Source organism: Mesoplodon densirostris, chromosome 2, assembly GCF_025265405.1.
Source record: "Mesoplodon densirostris isolate mMesDen1 chromosome 2, mMesDen1 primary haplotype, whole genome shotgun sequence".
NCBI lineage: Eukaryota > Metazoa > Chordata > Mammalia > Artiodactyla > Ziphiidae > Mesoplodon > Mesoplodon densirostris.
The window spans coordinates 86,135,728-86,156,308 of record NC_082662.1 but is presented as its reverse complement, the minus strand read 5'-3'; the positions used below and the strand labels follow the sequence as shown (position 1 = coordinate 86,156,308).

The 20,581-nt window shown below is 42.5% G+C and overlaps 1 protein-coding gene across 3 annotated transcripts; it reads right to left on the bottom strand.

The window, feature by feature from the left end:
• Positions 1-4,580: 4,580 nt before the first annotated feature.
• RWDD3 (RWD domain containing 3) lies at positions 4,581-15,982 on the bottom strand. 3 transcript variants are annotated; one of them, XM_060090161.1, is made up of 4 exons: positions 15,872-15,982; positions 7,421-7,902; positions 5,176-5,291; positions 4,581-5,077 (listed from the first exon to the last, which is right to left on the bottom strand). In XM_060090161.1, exons 1-4 carry the CDS (start codon positions 15,954-15,956, stop codon positions 4,963-4,965), a joined length of 798 nt encoding a protein of 265 aa, XP_059946144.1. In that variant the 5' UTR covers positions 15,957-15,982; the 3' UTR covers positions 4,581-4,962. The 3 variants fall into 3 exon arrangements, with proteins under 3 accessions (XP_059946144.1, XP_059946143.1, XP_059946145.1); XM_060090160.1 differs by having other exon boundaries at positions 4,583-5,077; positions 7,421-7,908; XM_060090162.1 differs by having other exon boundaries at positions 4,990-5,077; positions 7,468-7,908.
• Between the last annotated feature and the right edge of the window lie 4,599 nt (positions 15,983-20,581).

The following is a 20,581-nucleotide window of genomic DNA, read 5'->3' as shown; positions in this document are numbered from 1 at the left end:
CCTTCTTTAGGTAACTTACAATTTTGTCTGAACCAAACTTCAGGATTAAAGAAATTGCTATTAATTATAAAGATTTAAGAATTACCCTCAATATTTTTCTTATTTACCAAAAATATAATAACTGGCATTTTTTAAGCCAAGCCTACTTTTATAGGGGAAGAAATACAGAAATATGCATTAAAGTAACTTATAGCTTAATGAATTATTATAGGGACTTCCCTGGTGGTGCAGTGGTTAAGAATCCACCTGCCAACGCAGGGGACACGGGTTTGAGCCCTGGTTCAGGAAGATCCGACATGCCGCGGAACAACTAGTCCCATGCGCCACAACTACTGAAGCCCGCACGCCTGGAGCCCACGCTCCACAACAAGAGAAGCCACCACAGTAAGAAGCCCACGCACTGTAGCGAAGAGTAGCCCCCGCTCGCCACAACTAGAGAAAGGCGACGTGCAGCAACGAAGACCCAATGCAGGCAAAAATAAACGAATACATCAAAGAAATAAAAATAAAAAATAATGAATTATTATAAAAGAAGCGTCTGAGAAACAGCACCCTGGTCAGGAAGTAGAACACAGCCATTCCCTACCCACCCCCCAGAAAAAACCCTCTTTCCAACCACAACCCCATCCTTTCACCCTATAGGTAACTGATACCCTGACTTTTATTATACCAACTTCTTTTCTTGTCTTTGTTTCAGCACTTGAGTATGCATCCATAATTTAATATCATTTTGCTTGCTTTTGAACTTTTACAATCATAGGGTATCTTTTGTGTTTACTTCATTTGTTCAATATTGCTTTTTAAAGATGAATCCATGTTGGCTATAGTTTACTCATTTAGTTTGCTGTGCAGTATTTCATTGCATGAATATACCACAACTTACTTGTCCATTCTATGTTGATGGGTGTTTGGGTTGCTTCCTTTGGGCTATTAAAAATAATATTGTTATGAGTATTCTTGTACAGGTAACCTCACACATACATGCACACATCTGTAAGGTATATGCCTAGAAGCAGAAATACCAGGTTCTAAGGTATGGAATTGTCAGTTTTTCTAGATTATGCCAAACTGCTTGTTCAAAGCATTTGGGTCGATTTATAGTCCTGCCTATGGTGTATCAGTGTTGCCATTACTCTACTTCTTTGTCAACTCTTGCTATTGTCCATCTTTTAAATTTTAGGTATTCTAGTGGTGGCTAGAGGTGTCATTGTGGTTTTAATTTGCATTTCTCCTGATTACTAATGAGGTATTATTTCATCCATGAAATCATGAAGTTGGACATGTACAAATGAAGTGATATGTACATGATCAGGCTCAAGCAGGTCCTGAAGGCACGAGTAAGCTGCATGATCAAGTGGCTCAAATGCCTATAGCGACTACTCCTGCACTGCTGCTTCTTCCTCAGTCCACACCTATGCTGTCAAGGGGATACCCATAACTTATTTACTGAGGAAGAAAGAACTCAGGCCTGGTATAGGGATGGTTCTTCACAATGTGCTTTGGCAATTATCACTGCAATCTAGAGTGTCTCTGAAAGGTAGTGAAGAGAAATTTTCTCAGTGCGCAGAACTCTGAGCAGTACTTCTGGCTGTCTACTTATCTAGGTAAAGAGATGTCCACAGGTGTAGATCTACAGTATTTCATGGGCCGTGGCTAATGGGTTGACCAGGTAGTCAGGGACTTTGAAAGAATAAGATCAGAAGCCTAATGACAAGGAAATCTGGGGCAGGCATATGTGAATGGACCTCTCAGGATGAGCACAAAATGTGAGGATATTCGTGTCCCATGTGATGTTCATAGGGCAACCACTGCAGTGAATGACTTCCTTGCTCAAATGGACAGGCTGACTCATCCTCTGGATGTCAGTCATCCTCTTTCCCTAGCATCCCAGTGCTTGCTCAGCGGGCTCATGTACAAAGTAACTGTGGCAGCAGGGACAGACATTATACATGGACTCAGCAACATGAAATTCTTCTCACCAATACTGATCTTACTATTGTCACTGCTGAGTGCCTAACCTGCTAAGAACAGAGACGAATCCTGAGCCACCAGTAGGGCCTCACTTCCTGGGAGACACCAGCCACCTGGTGGCTAATTAATTACATTGGATCCCTTCTCCAGTGGAAGGGTCAGCAACTGTTCTCATGAAAATATTAATTCTGGATATGAATCCTAAGTCTCTTCCTTTAAGACTACCAACCATAATCTTACAGATATGGTTATCTCTCACAACATAAATTCTAAATGAGAAATTCATTTCACAACAAAAGAAATGTAGCAATGGGCTCATAGCTATGAAATTCATAGGTCTTTCCATGTACCAAATCACCCAGAAGTGGCTGGCTTGATAGAATAATATAATGACCTACTAAGACTTTGAACCAGTGACCAATATATGATGTTATTTCTCCCACTGCCAGAATACATGGGTCCAGGAATCGTGGAATAAAAATAGGATGGATTTCTCTCAGTATTATGTTTAATAACCCACTCACAGAATTTTTTATCACCATCCCTATAAAGGGGCTATGCTGATTTGGTGGTCTTAGTTCCCATGGAAAAAAATGTTTCTACCAGGGCACACAAAATGGTTCAAGTGAATTTGAAGTTGAGACTGACACCTGAATATATTAGGGTCCCTATGACACTAAACCAACAAGCAACAAAAGAGGTTCCTATAATCGCTGGGGTGGTTGATCCACATTATTACAGGGAAATGGATCTACTGCTACACAATGGGGTCAATAAGAACTATGTCAGGAGCCCAGGGGTTCTCTGGGTTGCCTCTTAATATTCTCTTATTCAAGAGTGAAAGTTAAGAAACAACCAACTCCTAAGGACTCAGACCTTCCAGAATGAAGATTCGCCCATGCTACTAGGTAAAGAGGTGGCCAGGAGCAAAGAAAAATGGAGTAGAGGAAGAAGTTATAAATATCAACTACAGCTTCATGACCAGTTATAGAAACAAGTACTTAAGCAAATCTACTTCATTGTTTGTTCTGTATATTTTTGTATATATTAACCATTTTTTCCTTCCCCTACCCCCTATCAAGTTATATAAGAAATGTTGGTCGTAGTGCACTTGACAGTTTAATCGAGGTGGGATTGTGACTGAACCAGAATAAGTAACACCACTAAGGATTAGAGTAACTGATGGAACTTTACTTTTCCCCTTTTGGGGGAGAGGTGAGAGTTTCTTCCTTTGTACAAAAGATAGTAAAATCTGCATAGACTGAAGCATAAACTGTTGCTGTTGTACAGACATTTAAACCTGGGTAGAAGGGTGTGCGTGGCTGCTTAATAGCTAAAAGGGAAGGTTGTGCTCGTTACTCGCCATAGGCACTCAGCTCCCTCACTTACACACCCTCCCTCCTATATTCTGCTCTGTTCTCCTGGGGTTGGGACATGCAAACTGCATTTCCCGACTTCTCTGCCAACTGGACTCCTGTTAGGTTTGGTCAATAGGAGGCACCACTGGGAAGTCAGAGGCAGCACAGGTTCTAGCACCGTGGTAGTTGTTGGCAATGGCTGCAGCCGCAGCAGGGGTGGAGCGACTGTGAATGCCAACAGACCACAGATAGTACCTATCAGCAACCTTAGCTCTGGTCCAGGCAGCACCACTTGAGCAGATCTAGGATCAATTACAACAGTCTCCAATAGTGCAGCGGCGGGTACAGGCTCCTAGCAGTTTCTGAACTCTGAGAATATCACCCTCCCGTAGAACAACCTAACTACATTTACCAGTTCTCCAGGAAAAAAAATCATCAACACCCTAGAATGACATACAACGAACCAAAAATCCCCTCTAATTAATGGAATGATCAACAGGTAGGTCTCATTTAATTACAAGGGTGTCTGAAAACGAGACAATCAGACGGTACTGCCACAGTCACAGAGAAGCACTGCCAAGAAGCGCTACTGGGCATGCCACAGCATCTCCTTATTTCTCTCTCCCATCAGTTATAATTTATAATGACATCACTGTACCTCAGATTACAGCGAGGGAGATTTGCCTGGCCTTTCTTCCATCACTTGGCCCCTTATTTTAGAAGCACAGGTGGCTTCAGGAACACAAATATCCTTTCTCAAACATAAATGCCTGTCTATACTTTTGGTACAGATTTTAACACAAGCTTTTATTTTATGGCTTCTCTCTTTATGTCATAATAAATATATTCTGAGATTATCAGACTTTAACAAATTTCATCAGAAATAAAAAAATAGTATCTCCAGATGATTTCCTCCCTCTGGTAAGCCAAGTTCATTTTGTGTAAAACACTTCTTCCCTTGTAAGTTTTCATTTAAATTGAAGAATTTTATTTTAATTTGACTCTCCAGTCCTATCACTAGTAAGCATCATGCAATTCTGGGACCCCCAAAGAAAGCAATTTTAAATCAAGTTCTATAGAACTTCTTTAATTTGTATTTAAACTAACCATTTATCCAATTCCACAATGAAATCAGTGTTATATTTTTCTTAACATTCAACTTAAAACATTAGACAGAATAATCTGAATGGGGGAAAAATCATTATCAAATGCTAAAAATGTAAACATGAAGGAAGTAAACATGAAAACAAATCTCTTTTTAAAAATTTATTTAATTACAAGAAAATTAGCCAGAAAATTGCACAGTTCCAAACAAATCCTCTGTATAAACACAAGGGCTCATTCACCATCATCTTTTTGTATTTATCTCTCAAATAACATTCCATCTATTGAACCCAGCCTATACTGGCAAAATTAGAATACATGGATATTTTTACTGTTTAATATTCCATAAACAGAATTGGCTTTTGTCCTGAAGTTATGATGGTGTCTGTCATTTTGCTTCAGAGAAAACTCTAAAATTGTTCCCTTATGAGTATTTCAATTAGCCACTCTCAAAATCTAATGCAAAAAAACAAAAACAAAACAAAACAAAAAATGCTGTTGTTTCACTAAAAGATACCTGTCTTCCACTTCATTTTACCAGCCTAAGTACAAATTCGGAGAAAAGCTTCTTAAGTCCTGCAGTTTCAAATTCCTTTTGTAACTCATCCAACGATGAATACTCTTTGACTTCAAATGCCAGAAACCTGCATTATACAAGAGAAACTCATGAATATGCCTAAATTTGTCAGAGTATAATTATCGATTCAGTTGCTTTTCCATCTGCAATAGTACTAAATTATACCTTTTGTGTTCTGTCTGTACTTTTGTTTCAAACAGTACACTAATCATTTTCTCTTTGCATTTCTTTCCACTTGAGTCCACATCTACTTTGCAGGTTTTCTGAAGAATCAGGTACTCCTAAATGATAAATCAGTACGTTAAATACATATCTTACTCTGAATCTCAAAGTCCTAGTTTGAAAGGAGCCATAAACCTATAGGCTTATTTCCACGCTTACAGAGTACTCGCTTTCTGAATCAAGCAGTAAGAGAGTTACAGTGTTTTCACATACTTTGAAGCATAACATTCTGGTGAATGCTGGAGTAAAGGGTCTAGTCGAACTACGTAGGCTTAAATCTAGACTAGATCTGATTCTAGGGTTAGTTATCTAGATGCTCTGTGCCTCAGTAACCTATTCCATAAAATGGTACTCATAACACCTACCTTATGGGGAAGTTGTGATGATTAAATGAGTTCATACATATAAAGCACTTAGAGGAGTGCTTGGCACAACAGTGCTTAATATAGTACCAGCTACTGTCATTATTATCACTTCCTCAAGGTCGGAATGAAGTTAACAGGCACACAGTCCCGAACACTCCAAATTGATGGCATCTATAAATATGTACCTGTAATTCTCAATCCTGATATACAATCTTATAAAAATTTAAGGGATATTTACATTAAATGGCATTTTAGGGACAGCTAATAAAAAAGAAAGAACTCCTTAAAAAGTACCCTACATTACCAGAGGTCAAGCCATATGATTAAATAAACTAATTAACTGATGGATCCAATCTGAGAAACAACATCTGCAAAACAGCTACACTTAGCCTAATACGCCCAAGTTGGCTTAAAGAAAAATCTGAGCCTTTTGGGGATATATGAGCAAAGAAATTAATTTGTATTCATTTTGTCAGCCAGTATTTTATCCAAAAGGATCAAGCTTTATAGATACACTGTAAATCACCTTAAAATTTGTGGTTCCAGGGCTTGCCTGGTGGCGCAGTGGTTAAGAATCTGCCTGCCAGATTCATGCAGGGGACACAGGTTCGAGCCCTGGTCTGGGAAGATCCCGCATGCCAAGGAGCAACTAAGCCTGTGCACCACAACTACTGAGCCCGCACGCCTAGAGCCCGTGCTCCACAACAAGAGAAGCCATCGCAATGAGAAGCCCACACACCATAACAAAGAGCAGCCCCCGTTAACCGCAACTAGAGAAAGCCCACACACAGCAACAAAGACCCAATGCAGCCAAAAATTAATTAATTAATTAATTAAATTTTAAAAAATATATGTGGTTCCTTGGTCAGACCCCAACCCAATATCTTTATTAAATCTGAAAATCTGTTGTACCTATACACTTTAACCCAGCACTACTCTGGTCAACTGAAGTTATTAACCAACAAGTTTTGTGATAAGAGCCCATCACAAAAAAGCTAGGTAGTTATCCTACAAATCTTTAAGATGATAGGTTATGCAAGATAAATCTGTTTCAAATAAATTCCATTGTAATTATTCTGGACCCAACCCACCTGAAAGCACAAAACCTATTAAGTGATTTGCAGCTCTTTTAAGATTTAAAATATAATAAGCAGCTTTGTCCGGTCCCACATAAAGCAGGTTAGATGAGTTTAGAATGAGAACTTGAAAACTCTGAAGAAGATGATGATTTTGAAAGCAGCTGCTGAGACAAGTCAGGTGGAAAGCAAAAGTTAGGGAGGACGTGACAAGCTGACAGCCCTAGTGATTCTACTTCCACTCACACTAAATCCTGGTTAGGAGGGAACAGCTCCTCTTTTCAGGTATAACAGACGCCAAGTTCAAGTGTCAGAACATATCTTTAACTTCCAAAAAGTTAAAATTTTTGCAGGCTACCCACAAATATACACCTTGCTGTGTGCCTAACTAAGGAAAGAACTATAAATATGCACAAACTTTTAGTGCAAATTTATAAAATTTAGGCTCAAAGCTGATTACAGAAACAAACACTGATGTACCAGAGATTTTTTTAATAACCTATCACTTTCATTAAGTGGCATGATTTTTAAAACATAATCTTCTACTTATTCTTCAAGCTTTTCAAGTCTGTAGTTGTAATTAGAAGTTAAAGACAGTCTTTAAAAAGAAAGATCCATTGACATGGTAAGAGTGAAAGCAGAAACATCTTAATGATTAATCTGTCCCACTGTTATCAAACACTTATAGACACACCATTTTAGCAGAAAAGAGCCAAATTCATATGCAACATTAAAACTTTTTGGCACCTTGATGTTGTTTCTGTCTCCCTGCAGTAAAATCAGTATTATTTTACCCATGAACATCAGTCTTCCTGTCAGCCTTAAATCGGAAGCCCACTTCTCCACACTTTTGACATATTTAGTCTTTGCTCTCATATGATCTAAATGCAAAAGAGTCATCCACAATCCATCATCCACAGTCGTGCTTGCTGCAGAAATGCACTTTTCACTGCCACCTCCAGCTTCTGGCCGCTTGAGGATGTGCCTGAGATTCTGCTGAATCCAGAGAACTAGCTCATGAACCATAGGTTCCGACAAAAGGGTCTCTGCTTGCTCCAGTAACTTCTCCTTCACAATCTCACACTCAGCCCTGGTCAGGTGTTCGGAGTTAACCACAATACCAGGCCGACACGACGGGTAATTGACCGGTAAATGGAACACCAACTGTAAGGGTATATCCGCATCCATAAATCCTTCGGCTCTTGAGAGAATTCTGAACACAGTCCCATCTGTCTCTGGAAAGCATCCAAAAATAATGATTAGCTGCACCTAATTCAATCTGAATGGAACACTAACACGTTAAAATTTTTGTTTCAAGTGTCAATTTATTTTTCATGTGAAAACTAAGTTATTTTATGAAGCGATACGTCACTCTAAGAAAGCCATGATTTACAGATTCTTACTTTCAGCCATACATATATATTCATAGAATCATGCTCAACAGCACCCAGGATTTCACTGGCATTTATAATTGCCATTATCCCATTTTTATTAAGGTTACCAGAAAGGTTTCTCATCATATGATTTTTTTCCTCCCCAGACTTAGTTGATAATTCAGAAATTCCTGATAAACTCATATGAACATTCAAAGAAACAGTATTGTGTATTTATAAAATCAGTGATTAGTTTAAAAGTTATACACTAAATCTGGTGAAAGTCATGTTGCAGTGAGTCTGAATCAAACCAAATACTGGATCCCGTGTGGTTGCAGGGGTACAGAGAAAACCATGACTGTGCGTACACAGTAACTGCCTGCACCCGCTCTTTCTCACTTCAAATATATTCGTATCAGTGTAACATGAAGGCAGCGGGAGGAACTAAAATTGGGCAGACATCAGTTCAGCTGTTTCTGGCTCCAGAAGGAGGAGGGGGAAAGGGGAAAGCGCACACAGGATACGAGATGAAACACTCTGCTCTCTTTCAGATTTGCTCCACTTCACCCCTCTGATGTGTTCCACACCACTTCACCCCACTTTTCAAAAGTTGATAAAACGTCAGGCTGATTCATTCTGCAGGGGGCAGAAGCACACAGATCAGAAGAGCAGAGTAGAACCGAACTGGGTGCTGACGAGGCTCTTTGAAGCTAACTTGCCTCCGTCTACCCTACTTCTTTCTCCACAGCCCTTGTTTCATTCTCCTTCACAAGACAGGCAGGCAGATTTTTCTAATTTTCATACCTGGATCGCTGCTCAACACCCTCAACCATGGAAACCTGAGTGCATTCCCATTTTAAAGAACCTAACAGAACATTAAAATGGCTCTCTAGCCATCCAATTCCATTTATACAGAAGCTGTTGTTACAGACATGGATTCATACGGGACCAAACACATCCATTACACCAGGTTTTTCTCTAATAGAATCTTCAGTATCAGCTGCAAAGCACTGCCGTTTTAGGACACCACCCCGAAACCCAGGCAGTAACCATTATAAAGATCATATTAGGACTTCCCTGGTGGCGCAGGGGTTAAGAATCCGCCTGCCAATGCAGAGGACACGGGTTCGAGCCCCGGTCCGGGAAGGTCCCACATGCCGTGGAGCAACTAAGCCCATGCACCACAACTACTGAGCCTGCGCTCTAGAGCCTGCAAGCCACAACTACTGAGCCCGTGTGCCACAACTACTGAAGCTCGCGTGCCTAGAGCCTGCGCTCTGCAACAAGAGAAGCCACCGCAATGAGTAACCCATGCACCACAACGAAGAGTAGCCCCCGCTCGCCGCAACTAGAGAAAGCCCACACACAGCAATGAAGATCCAATGCAGCCAAAAATAAATAAATAAAATAAATAAGTTTATTTAAAAAAAGATCATATTAAAGTGATATAACTTAAATTTGTATTACATAAGTAAAATATATGCTGCATAATGGAAGATTTTCCAAACAACTTAGTACATTCCTCTAAAATCCATCACCAGTTTCTCAAAACCCTTCTTTCTTCTATCCTGTTACTTATCCTTTGTAAAAAATATTTTATTAGTAAAGTAGGCTCCCTAGATATCAGTTAGATCACTGCATTTCACTAGATAAAATGGGCATTATAAATAGACCTACAGACATGTGACCACTAGGCTAAATAAACCCATCAGAAATCATCTAGAGGGTCCACTTTCCCTCTCAAGGGGGAGGCATAACTTTTAAAGCTCTTCATTCATCATTCAACAAACATTCACTGAGTACCTACTAGGCCCAAGGCACTGTACTAGTCTGAGAGAAAACAACAGGTAAGACACAGATCCTGTCCTCTTAAGTCAATCCAGTTTCATAACATGAAAAAGTGGACAGAGCCAAAGTGATCTTCCTCAACTTCTCTTCTACACCTAAAAATGTCTTTACTTATAAACATACATACATATAATTTCTATAAACCTGTATTCTATATATTTTTTATTTCCATGGAGATAACTATCCATGGGAATGGCATTTTTTAATGTTTTCTGAGCAAAGGGTGCCTCCCTGCTGACAACTTGACTACAGCCCTGTGAAAATGATTTCAGACTTCTGACCTCGAGAACTGTAAGAGAATAAATATGGGTTGTTCTAAGACACCACATTCGTGGCTATTTGTCACAGCAGCGACAAGAAACTAACACAGTATCTGTGCTCACAAAGCAAGCTTTTCCCCACAAGCAAGACTCCCTTTCTGGTAAAAACCCTGAAACCTAGAGTGTCCTCCAATCTCTGCCATCTAAACAGCCACCTATTCCTCCCCAGGGCAGTGACCTAACTGACAGAAACAGGCAGTCCAGGGAGAAGGTCTTGAAAGCCTACTGAGCTGGCTCTTCAAATCCTTACCAACTTTCATTCTTCTCTCTTAGTGATTTTCTGGCCCTAGTCAGCAAAGAAAAAAGCAATAGGAGAAAATCCTGACTTCCGCCTTAGAAAACCGTGAAATTATTAGTTATAAGCTTAGAAGGAAAACTGTTTTAATTTTATCAAGAATTGGAAAGTATTAACAACCTTCCTACTTGGTGTTCTCTTTGACTCCCTCCGTAGCTACACACACACACACACACACACACACAGACACACAGACACACAGACACACACAAACACAGGAGCTGCAAGCTGAAATTACAAAAAACGACGCTATCTCTGTAAGAAAATGAAAATCCCAACAACATACCCCATTCTGCTGATATTTAATGCAGGAATAAAATTACGTATTCTTTTAAAAACTCATTTTCTCCTGGGCTTCCCTGGTGGCGCAGTGGTTGAGAGGCCGCCTGCTGATGCAGGGGACACAGGTTCGTGCCCCGGTCCGGGAAAATCCCACATGTCGCGGAGCAGCTGGGCCTGTGAGCCATGGCTGCTGAGCCTGCGTGTCCGGAGCCTGTGCTCTGCAACGGGGGAGGCCACAACAGTGAGAGGCCCGCATACCGCAAAAAAAAAACAAACCTCATTTTCTCCCGAAAACTCTAGAAGTATGTATATTACCCTTCCATTTCTCATCTGCCTTGTTTATACATGCAATTAAACTGGCTCTTTTTTGTCTCAGAATTTTTCATGTAATCACATGTACTGTCAGTCTGATTTTGGGGGGTGGTTTCCATAAAAAAAAGAAAACAAGGTTGTCCCTATCTACTTTAAGTTTATTAACAGCTTAGAAACAGAGTGATTAACAGAAAAATAATGGTGTTCTACATCTAATGCTAATCTCTGGCCTTCCCTGGCACCAAAAAACTCTAGTCATTAAGTTTAACTCACAAACTCATCATTCTCAATAAACATCTATGCCCTAGAAAATTTATGCCTGCCCTACAAATCTAAAATTTTCATGAGTTCCAAGACTATTTTCATCTATTCTAAAGATCCTACCAAAAGATGTAAGTCTGGCCTCTGGTTGAAGCTTGCATACATATTCCCTAGTTTGGGTTTTTTTTGTTTTCTTTTAATAAGTCATTGTACCTTAAAATAAGTATATAAATTTCATAACTAAAATAGGTTAGTTTCAAACCTTATTCTTCCTTACAAGTACATGAAGTAAATTATGCTCCTAACCACACTCCAAACAACAGAAATTCAAACTAGAGAAACTGAACTGAACCCCAAATTCCATACTGTTATTTTTAAGACTTTACCCTACTTCATAATCACACGCAATAGAAATTCAATAAATGCTGTCCAATAACAGAAGAGAGTGGAAAATGTAAACAAAATTTAAGAGGATGAGTTCTTCAAGATTCATTTAGAGCCCATTAAGAAATCATTTATATACCATATACAACTGAATTTCCCTATACTTGGTTTTTTTTTTTCTTTTTTGCAGTTTTATATGTCCTCAGGGTAAGACTTTGTTCAGAAAACCACTAAAAAGCCCCCGACACCCTCTCTTACCTCACTGCACAGGATATTTTTCCTCTCGCTCCCAGGTGGCTCCCCACAAGTATACATCCACCAGTGCTTCTTTTTATGTTACAGCTGGATTTTTATATATGTTTAACGTGGTTACAGAAAAAAAAAAAGAAAACTAAAAGTAAGTGAAGCGGGCTTCCCTGGTGGCGCAGTGGTTGAGAGGCCGCCTGTCGATTCAGGGGATACGGGTTCGTGTCCCAGTCTGGGAAGATCGCACATGCCGCGGAGCGGCTGGGCCCGTGAGCCATGGCCGCTGAGCCTGCGCGTCCAGAGCCTGTGCTCTGCAACGGGAGAGGCCACAACAGTGAGAGGCCCGCATACCGCAAAAAAAAAAAAGAAATAAAAGTAAGTGAAGCTAAAAGTGGCAATCCCATCCTTTAGAAGTGAAGTTCAAGGCTGATTTGATTTTAGAGATGACCTCAGTACTGACAATCAGCAGGAAACAGGGCTGAGCAGATTTAGAGGGGTCAGTGGGTGACAGTCACGATTTATTTTGCAAGACGGCCCAATCCAATCTGAACATTAGTGTTAGCAGAATACAAAAAGCTACTCTGAAGCTACTGTGTGAACATATCATATGATTTTGAGTCTTACACACCTCCCACTTTACAACTTCTTTATCTGTAAGATGGTTTCCAGAAACACAACTCCACATATAATGAGCACTAACTATGGCAATATAATCTCTGTGACCTTCAATTACCTCATCAGGAAAATGAAGATTTATAACAATACCAATCCTATCTACCTCATAGGTACCTACACAGGCATGCACACACACTCCCCTTCAGAACCGTTCTGAACATAAGTGGGGTCATCCCCGTTTCTCTGCTCTGGGTGCTCCTCTTGTTCTCTTTTTTCTGGACAGGTGTCATCCTTGCTCTCCAAGAACTGTTTTCCTGATGCAATGGCCGCATCTCTGTTAAGGAGCATGACCCAGTGCAAGAGTCCATATACTCTGGAGCCTGGTGGTTACTCAACCAGCCCGAGCATCTGTTATCTTCTTTATAAAATAAAGTTAAGAATACCCCTCATCGGGCTTCCCCGGTGGCGCAGTGGTTGAGAGTCTGCCTGTCAATGCAGGGGACACGGGTTCGTGCCCCAGTCTGGGAAGATCCCACATGCCGCGGAGTGGCTGGGCCCGTGAGCAATGGCCGCTGAGCCTGCGCGTCCAGAGCCTGTGCTCTGCAACGGGAGAGGCCACAACAGTGAGAGGCCCGCGTACCGCAAAAAAAAAAAAAAAGAATACCCCTCATCAAGTAAGATGCATTTAAAGTATCAGGTCTGTGGTAGGTGACCCCATTAAACCTGGCACCTTGCCTGACTGCACTGCACAGGGAGAAGCAGAATACCCCTGGTTTGATCTGCCCACAGCCCTCCCTAGTGGACAGAAATAGGAGCTTACATAACTTGCACCCATCAGAAACAGTTAAACCTGATGCCTCTTATGACCTTTCTACAACCATCACAAAGAGGCCACAGTGTACGTAAGTCCCCTGAAATTCTCAGCACAAATTAGTCCAGCTAAAGAATCCAACTATTCAAACTCTTCAATCTTATGACCTTCATAGATGACCCTAGAGTTGGCAGCCTGAGCCTTCATGGGCTATCTCGTACCAGAAGTGCAATCCTACCCAATGTTAACCTGATTCCCGTGGCAACAAGGAGCAGCTTATCTGAGGGGAAGGCCAGGAAGGAACTGATGGTGTCCAGAATGTTCTGGTGTTCAGAATGTTCTTATATTCTCCAACCCAAGCTGACAGTGACCATGACAGTGGTAGCCAGCAGCCCACTGTATATTTACTGAGGTCTATTAAAGAAGTCCTTACCTTACCCTTAATTCCCAGTTGTGAACATCAAACGTCCCAATTTCAATCACTGAATTGTTCTATTCTCCAATGAACCTTTCAGCAACAAAATGTCCTAAGTTGTTACACTGAATTCTTTGATAATTCAATTACTTACTGATGCCAGAACACTGAATTAAATTAATTAGGAGGCATGGCTTGAAAGTCATGCTCAATTTAACAGCAGATAAAGGGTCCACAGTGCTCTTCATATTAAGAAATTGCTCTTTCTTTCTTTCTATGCTTACTTTTTTGGGTTTTCTCTGGCCTGTCAGCAGTATTGTATGCTCAACCACATACTCATGACCCAGACCACCACCACTCCATCCTCTTTCAGGTGTAATGGGAAATCATAGGTTCATTTTCCCAGGATATTCCTAGTTGAGCCATAATAAAGGAATTTAAGAAAACTGATGACCTCTTCAAACAGCCTGCCTCAAGCAGAAGTAATTATCAATAAAGAGAGCCATAGAGACAGCAAAGTAAGATGACGAAGAATAACAAATGCTATCTAATCAGAAGAGACGTGATGAGAAAACACTAAAAGTGAGCACATCCTTTCATATGGATTTTAAACAATTGTTTCAGAAAGCTACAAGACAGGCTAGGCACTGAAAAGAAAGCCGCTTCATTACATGAATTGGTTCACAGTGCCCAGAACATAACAGTGCTCAATGAACGTATGAACACGGGTGATCAAGAAAGAATATATGAAAAGGAGCCAACTCCTGCTCTGTAGGTGAATAACACACCACATAGATACCAGGAATGGATCCTAACCCTTGATGGCTTTCTCACAACATTCAGAACATTGTAGACTACCTTCTTAAAGGTCAACCAATTTATGGTCAAAAGGACAATTTTAATAGTAGCTGAAACATAATAGAAGTTTAAACCTTATGCCAAAAAATTCACAGAATGTATTTGAAAGCTAAGTGAAAACTGAAAATTATGTGCATCACTGCACTTTTTCATAAACTGAAGTTTTGGTTTTTATTTAATAGAAGCCATAGACAGGCAGAGAATAAGTTTTCACTATCATGAAAATATAGCCGAAAGAACCGTCCTAGACTGTAAGCTCCTAGAGGCCCTGAGCAGTCAGTGTCTTTGAAACCTTGTCAGCGCTTCCGGGGACTCAATAAATGAGTTGAATGATTAATGCGCCCCCAAGAGCCTGTAATTGGCAACCACCTTTCAGCCGACTAGAAAAAGCAGGAGAAAAGCAATCAAACTGAGAGTCCTGACTGAGCACTGGTCGAATTCAAAAATTCATTTAACAAACATTTACTGCATACCTACCACGTGCCTGGCACTGTCGTAGGTTCCTGCATTACAAAACGGACAGGGTCCCTGACCTCTTGCAACTTGAGACAACCAAATACCCATACAGTTAAACTGTGGTGGGTGCCCTGAAGGACATAATGCATGGTGCTTACAAAGCACATAGTTCAATTTGGGGAAGCTGGATTTAAACTAGGGGTGTCAGAAAAAACCTCTTTTCAAGGTCACATCTGACGGGTAAGTACAGGACGGCCAGGGAAAGCATGGGGGGACGCTTTCCAGGAGGGCGCGGCTGGCTCGTAGCGCTCAGCGAGTTGAGGAAGTAAGACAGGCGAATTAGAGGGTGCAACGGCAGAGTGGGGAGGGGGGGGTAACAGGCGGATGGAGAGGGAAGGGCGAGTGCGGGTGCGACGGGAGAGTGGAGGGTGGGACGGACGAGTGGGTGGTGCGGCGCGGGAAGCAGGAACCGGTCCACTGGCCGCACGAGCCTGTGCATTATGCTCTCCGTTCACTGCAGAGTAGCGAGCAGGGGCGCGATACTATTCACGTTTTGGGGGTCGCCGCACTCTCCCGCCTGCTCCCACACACGCCCAGTGCCGGGGCGTGTCATTCCATCATTCAACTACCCCGGCCCCCAAGTGTGGGCCTGGGGCGGGGAGCCCAGCCTTGGTGGTGGGGAGCAGAGGGCGCCCGGTCCGTCTGGCGCGGGGGGTAGTCACCTGAACTACTCAGCACTTCCCACTCGTCGGGCCCGCAGAAAATCGCACCCAGGGCCGAGAGCTCCTCCCGCACCGGCTCCGCCATGGCCGCGCCGCTCGGCTGGCTCAACACCTCCCCTTCCGCCGCCGCCGCCGCCGCCGCCGCCGCCGCCGCCGCCGCCGCCCGCGCCCCGGCCCCCGCCCCCCGCCCCGGCCCCGAGCAGCGCTGCAGGGCTGCCACCGGGGGGCGCCCCGCGTCTCCTCAGCGCGCGGCGGGCGGGAGGCCCCGAGAAGCCCCGCCCGCAAGCTCCCGCTCACTTACTCCAGATGCGAGGCTCTGCGCCCTCTCGGGGGGTTTCTGTCCGAGGGGGGAAGGCTCCGTGGTGTCTGCCAGAGGTCACCGTGCAGCTCACCCGCTGCTTTCCTGACAGAGGGAGGCCTCCCAGCAAAGCCCGAAATTCTCTAACTTTAGCTCGGGCTTTGAACACTAGCCCTTCCCGCCCAGACTTGGCCTTGAAAGGAACTTGGAGGTTAAGAGGAAAAAACAAGCAGCGAAGTGACCAGAAGAGGTTAGCCCCTGTCTGGCTCAGAATTGAACTAGGTGTTGGGGGTACTGCAGTTAACAGAACAGACGAGATTCTCCGCCTTCCTGGAGGCACTAGCGACCCAGGCGGTCTGGGACACCCGGAAAATGTCCGGGGCAGGAGCAACCCCCAGATGCTGAGCGGCAACTGGAGCTCGGACTCTGGACCAGAACCGGGTTTCTGGGACGTCCTTCTCCTAAAAACTGTTGCAGAAGGGGAGGGTTGGACCTACCAGCTTTGGCATTCTAAGGATGTGACTGGGGTGACCCGGAACCTTTGGGGGAACTATGCGCCCGGGTGCCGGGAACAACGACAGAATTTCCCATTTGTCTCCCGCCTTCACAGGGGACAGACCTGCTGAAATCGGCCAGGAGAACTCCTGGGCCTTTAGGGGTACAAAAAGTATGACAATATAGCAAACGCTAGCTTTTCAGTATTACTTATTTTGTGATACTTGACGCATACAAAGCAATGTGATTCTTGAAGTTTAATAATGAAATCCTCATCCTTGAACTCGGCACTTAAATTTTAAGATTGTTTGCAGTTCCAATAGGGTAACAGAATTAGCAATCCATTCTGTTTCAACTTTGATTTCGTGAACAAGGTTACAGTGATTGTGTGTGATACTCTGTCAGTCAGCATGTTTGGCTTGTCCTTTTGTTTGTCAGGTAACAATTTAAAATTTTGCAGCCTCAGATAGTAGCTGGTCTAGCTCATGGAGGTCCCACAATTTTTTGTTTGTATCAGAGATAACATTTTCTGAGATAAATAAAGGAATTTAGATGGCTACACAGTGACTCCTGACATTGACCTACAGAAGTCAGGAAAACGGGTTTGATTTGAAGACTGGATTCATATTACCATCATCAGCATCATTCCCACTGTTACTAAAAAGAGATTTTAAAAAGGAAAAGATACTGGCTTCCGAGAACAGAAAGGAAATCCAACAAGATAAACTGCAGGAGAAATGCTTCTCAGAGGATGCCATGGGATTTCAGTGACCCCAAGCAATTAAGAACACTGCTGTGTACATAACTGGAAAGACAAAGGTTTATTTAAACGCATAATTGTCTCTGATGTGGCCAATTTTTATTTAATAATAATAACTCCTTTGAGTTGTTTCCACAATAGCAGTTCAGTAGGTTCATAATTAGCTGCTAAAGAGTTTGGTGAAAAGAATAAATTTTTAATTTAAAATATCATTAAATTATTTTTGATTTTAGCTTGAAGTCCAATGTTAGTATTAAAAGTGGTAGGAAAATATTAATTTAGTTGTTTGACTTATTTATTAAAGATTGACCAAAAATCAAGTAGTTCATATCTTATTTTTAATTTCCCTAATTAAATATAAGTGATATGAGTGAAATAATGTGAACAGTAAGACTACAGCTGTCAGAAATATTTGGAGGCAATCCCTAAAGCCTGCTGTCAGCAAGGTGATGTAAGAGTACATCAATCTATTTAAAATTTTCTTGTCAGTAGGTTTTTTCTTTGCTCTTCCTTTCTTCATTGATTTCTTAACCTACTTCTCATACTCCATTTAGTATGTTTAAATAAAAAAGAAGTCGATATGAATGTCTTTTAAATTGATACTATCCTAAGGCCCTGAAGTCCCATGAATAAGTTTCTACTCTCTGACATTTGGAAGTAATCAACACAGAGAAAGCATAATGTCAGCTTGATATTTCTCACACTATGAAAATATCAGCTACATGTCAAATATCTAAAGCCTACCTTAATGCAGTAAGTTTTCTTGTATTCGTAAGCTACTGAAAATTCTAAATATCTAAATGTGCTATGATGTCTAGACATGTGGATGAATGTCTGGTTAAAACATTTCTCTTTCTCTCTCCACTCGCCTGCCCCCAGTAGTGTATGGTTTCCTAGAACAATATTATTTATACATGCAACTTTTCTAGATAGTTGCTTTCCCAAGACCATACAAAGGAGTAGCTTTAAATCTCTCACCTCCAGTTAAAACCACTTGCCCAAGAGAGAGTTATTTTAACTTTTCTAGGAAAACGTTTCTACTCACTTTATCATGTGTAGTATGTAGATTTAAATACTCAACTCTGTCTGCAATTTTAAGTCAAACCTTGTAGAATTGGACATAGAAATGAGAACACACAATTTTAAGAGTATTAAGAGAGGTTAAGTGTTAGTATCATGTCAAAAAAGCTGAGAATTCTAATTCTGAAGTGAGTGGGGGTGTGATAAGAAAAGTGATCATATTAAGACCATGAGGCAAGTAAAAATGCCTTCAAGAACCACTAAGAGAGGGCTTCCCTGGTGGCGCAGTGGTTGAGAGTCCGCCTGCCGATGCAGGGGACACGGGTTCGTGCCCCGATCCCGGAAGATCCCACATGCCGCGGAGCGGCTGGGCCCGCGAGCCATGGCCGCGGAGCCTGTGTGTCCGGAGCCTGTGCTCCGCAACGGGAGAGGCCACAGCAGTGAGAGGCCCGCGTACAGCAAAAAAAAAAAAAAAAAAAAAAAAAGAACCACTAAGAGGGCTTCCCTGGTGGCACAGTGGTTAAGAATCCGCCTCCCAGTGCAGGGGACACGGGTTTGAGCCCTGGTTCGGGAAGATCCCACATGCCGCGGAGCAACTAAGCCCGTGCACCACAACTACTGAGCCTGTGCGCTAGAGCCAGTGAGCCACAACTACTGAGCCCATGCACCACAACTACTGAAGCCCGAGTGCCTAGAGCCCGTGGTCTGCAACAAAAGAAGCCGCTGCAATGAGAAGCCCACACACCGCAACGAAGAGTAGCCCCCCGCTGGCCGCAACTAGAGAAAGCCCGCACGCAGCAACAAAGACCCAACGCAGCCAAAATAAATAAATAAATGAATTGGGGGGGGGGAAACACTACGAGTAGGGGACTTCCCTGGTGGTCCAGTGGTTGAGAATCCGCCTTCTAGTGCAGGGGATGTGGGTTCGATCCCTGGTTGAAGAGCTGAGATCCCACATCCCGTGGGGCAACTAAGCCCACGTGCTGCAAGTACTGAGCCTGCATGCTCTGGAGCCCATGCACCGCAGCTAGAAAGAAGCCCCTGCACCACAACAAAAAGGCCCGCAACGAAAAGATCCCGCATGCCACAACTAAGACCCGACACAGCCAAAAATAAATAAATAAATGAGAACCACTAAGAGTAAAGAACAAGAGAGGCATTAAATGCCAATTTGCCAAATGAACCTGTACTCCAATAAGCTGTGTGCTACTGGTTTTGTCTAAAGGCTTTCTGTATTTACTCACTTCATAAGTGTTCTTGGGCGCTAGTTGACTGTTGGTCGGCTCGACAAGGTGTTTTAAGATACAGAGAGGAGGGCTTCCCTGGTGGCACAGTGGTTGAGAATCTGCCTGCTAATGCAGGGGACACGGGTTCGAGCCCTGGTCTGGGAAGATCCCACATGCCGCAGAGCAACTAAGCCCGTGAGCCACAACTACTGAGCCTGCGCGTCTGGAGCCTGTGCTCCACAATAAGAGAGGCCGCGACAGCGAGAGGCCCGCGCACCACGATGAAGAGTGGCCCCCGCTTGCCACAATTAGAGAAAGCCCTCGCACAGAAACGAAGACCCAACACAGCAAAAATAAATTAATTAATTAATAAACTCCTACCCCTAACATCTTCTTTAAAAAAAAAAAAAAAAAGATACAGAGAGGAAAGCAGCAAGCCTTTGCTCTCTTCAGTCTTTGGTCTAGACAAGTAAACCCAACGTGCAGCAATTGCAAGTTATTTCATCATGCTGAGGCTACAAGAATTTCCACATTCCCTGACTGGTGTGATGCTCACTATCATGGTAGAGGTGAAAGCGAAGGGGTGCTGCGTGACATGTACCTCCTACCACTTCCCAGAGGAGAAATATGTCTGTAATGCTCAGGAGCATAGTGGGTTTCCAAAAGTACAAAAAGAAGTCAGTGGTGTTGATTGGTCATAGTTATTTGTGTTCCGTTACCGTGTGCGAGTCACAAATTTATTTTCCACCCAGATAACAAAATAAAAGCAAATAAAGTATGTAAGAATTTGATACTGACACTGTAATCATACCCTTTTGTGGAAAGATCTGCCTCCACCTTGTCCAAGTAATCTGTACTCCCTCCAAAAAATTGCTCACATTCTGCCTGGGAGAAACATGCTTGATTCTCAC

Excerpts from the sequence above, each read along its gene's own strand:
- RWDD3 (XM_060090160.1), bottom strand. The coding sequence starts at position 15,956 with ATGGCGGAGCCGGTGCGGGAGGAGCTCTCGGCCCTGGGTGCGATTTTC. Across the intron at positions 7,909-15,871 it reads GGAAGTGCTGAGTAGTTCAG|AGACAGATGGGACTGTGTTC; the intron begins GTGACTACCCCC and ends GATGCTTTCCAG. Across the intron at positions 5,292-7,420 it reads GAGACAGAAACAACATCAAG|GAGTACCTGATTCTTCAGAA; the intron begins GTGCCAAAAAGT and ends TTTATCATTTAG.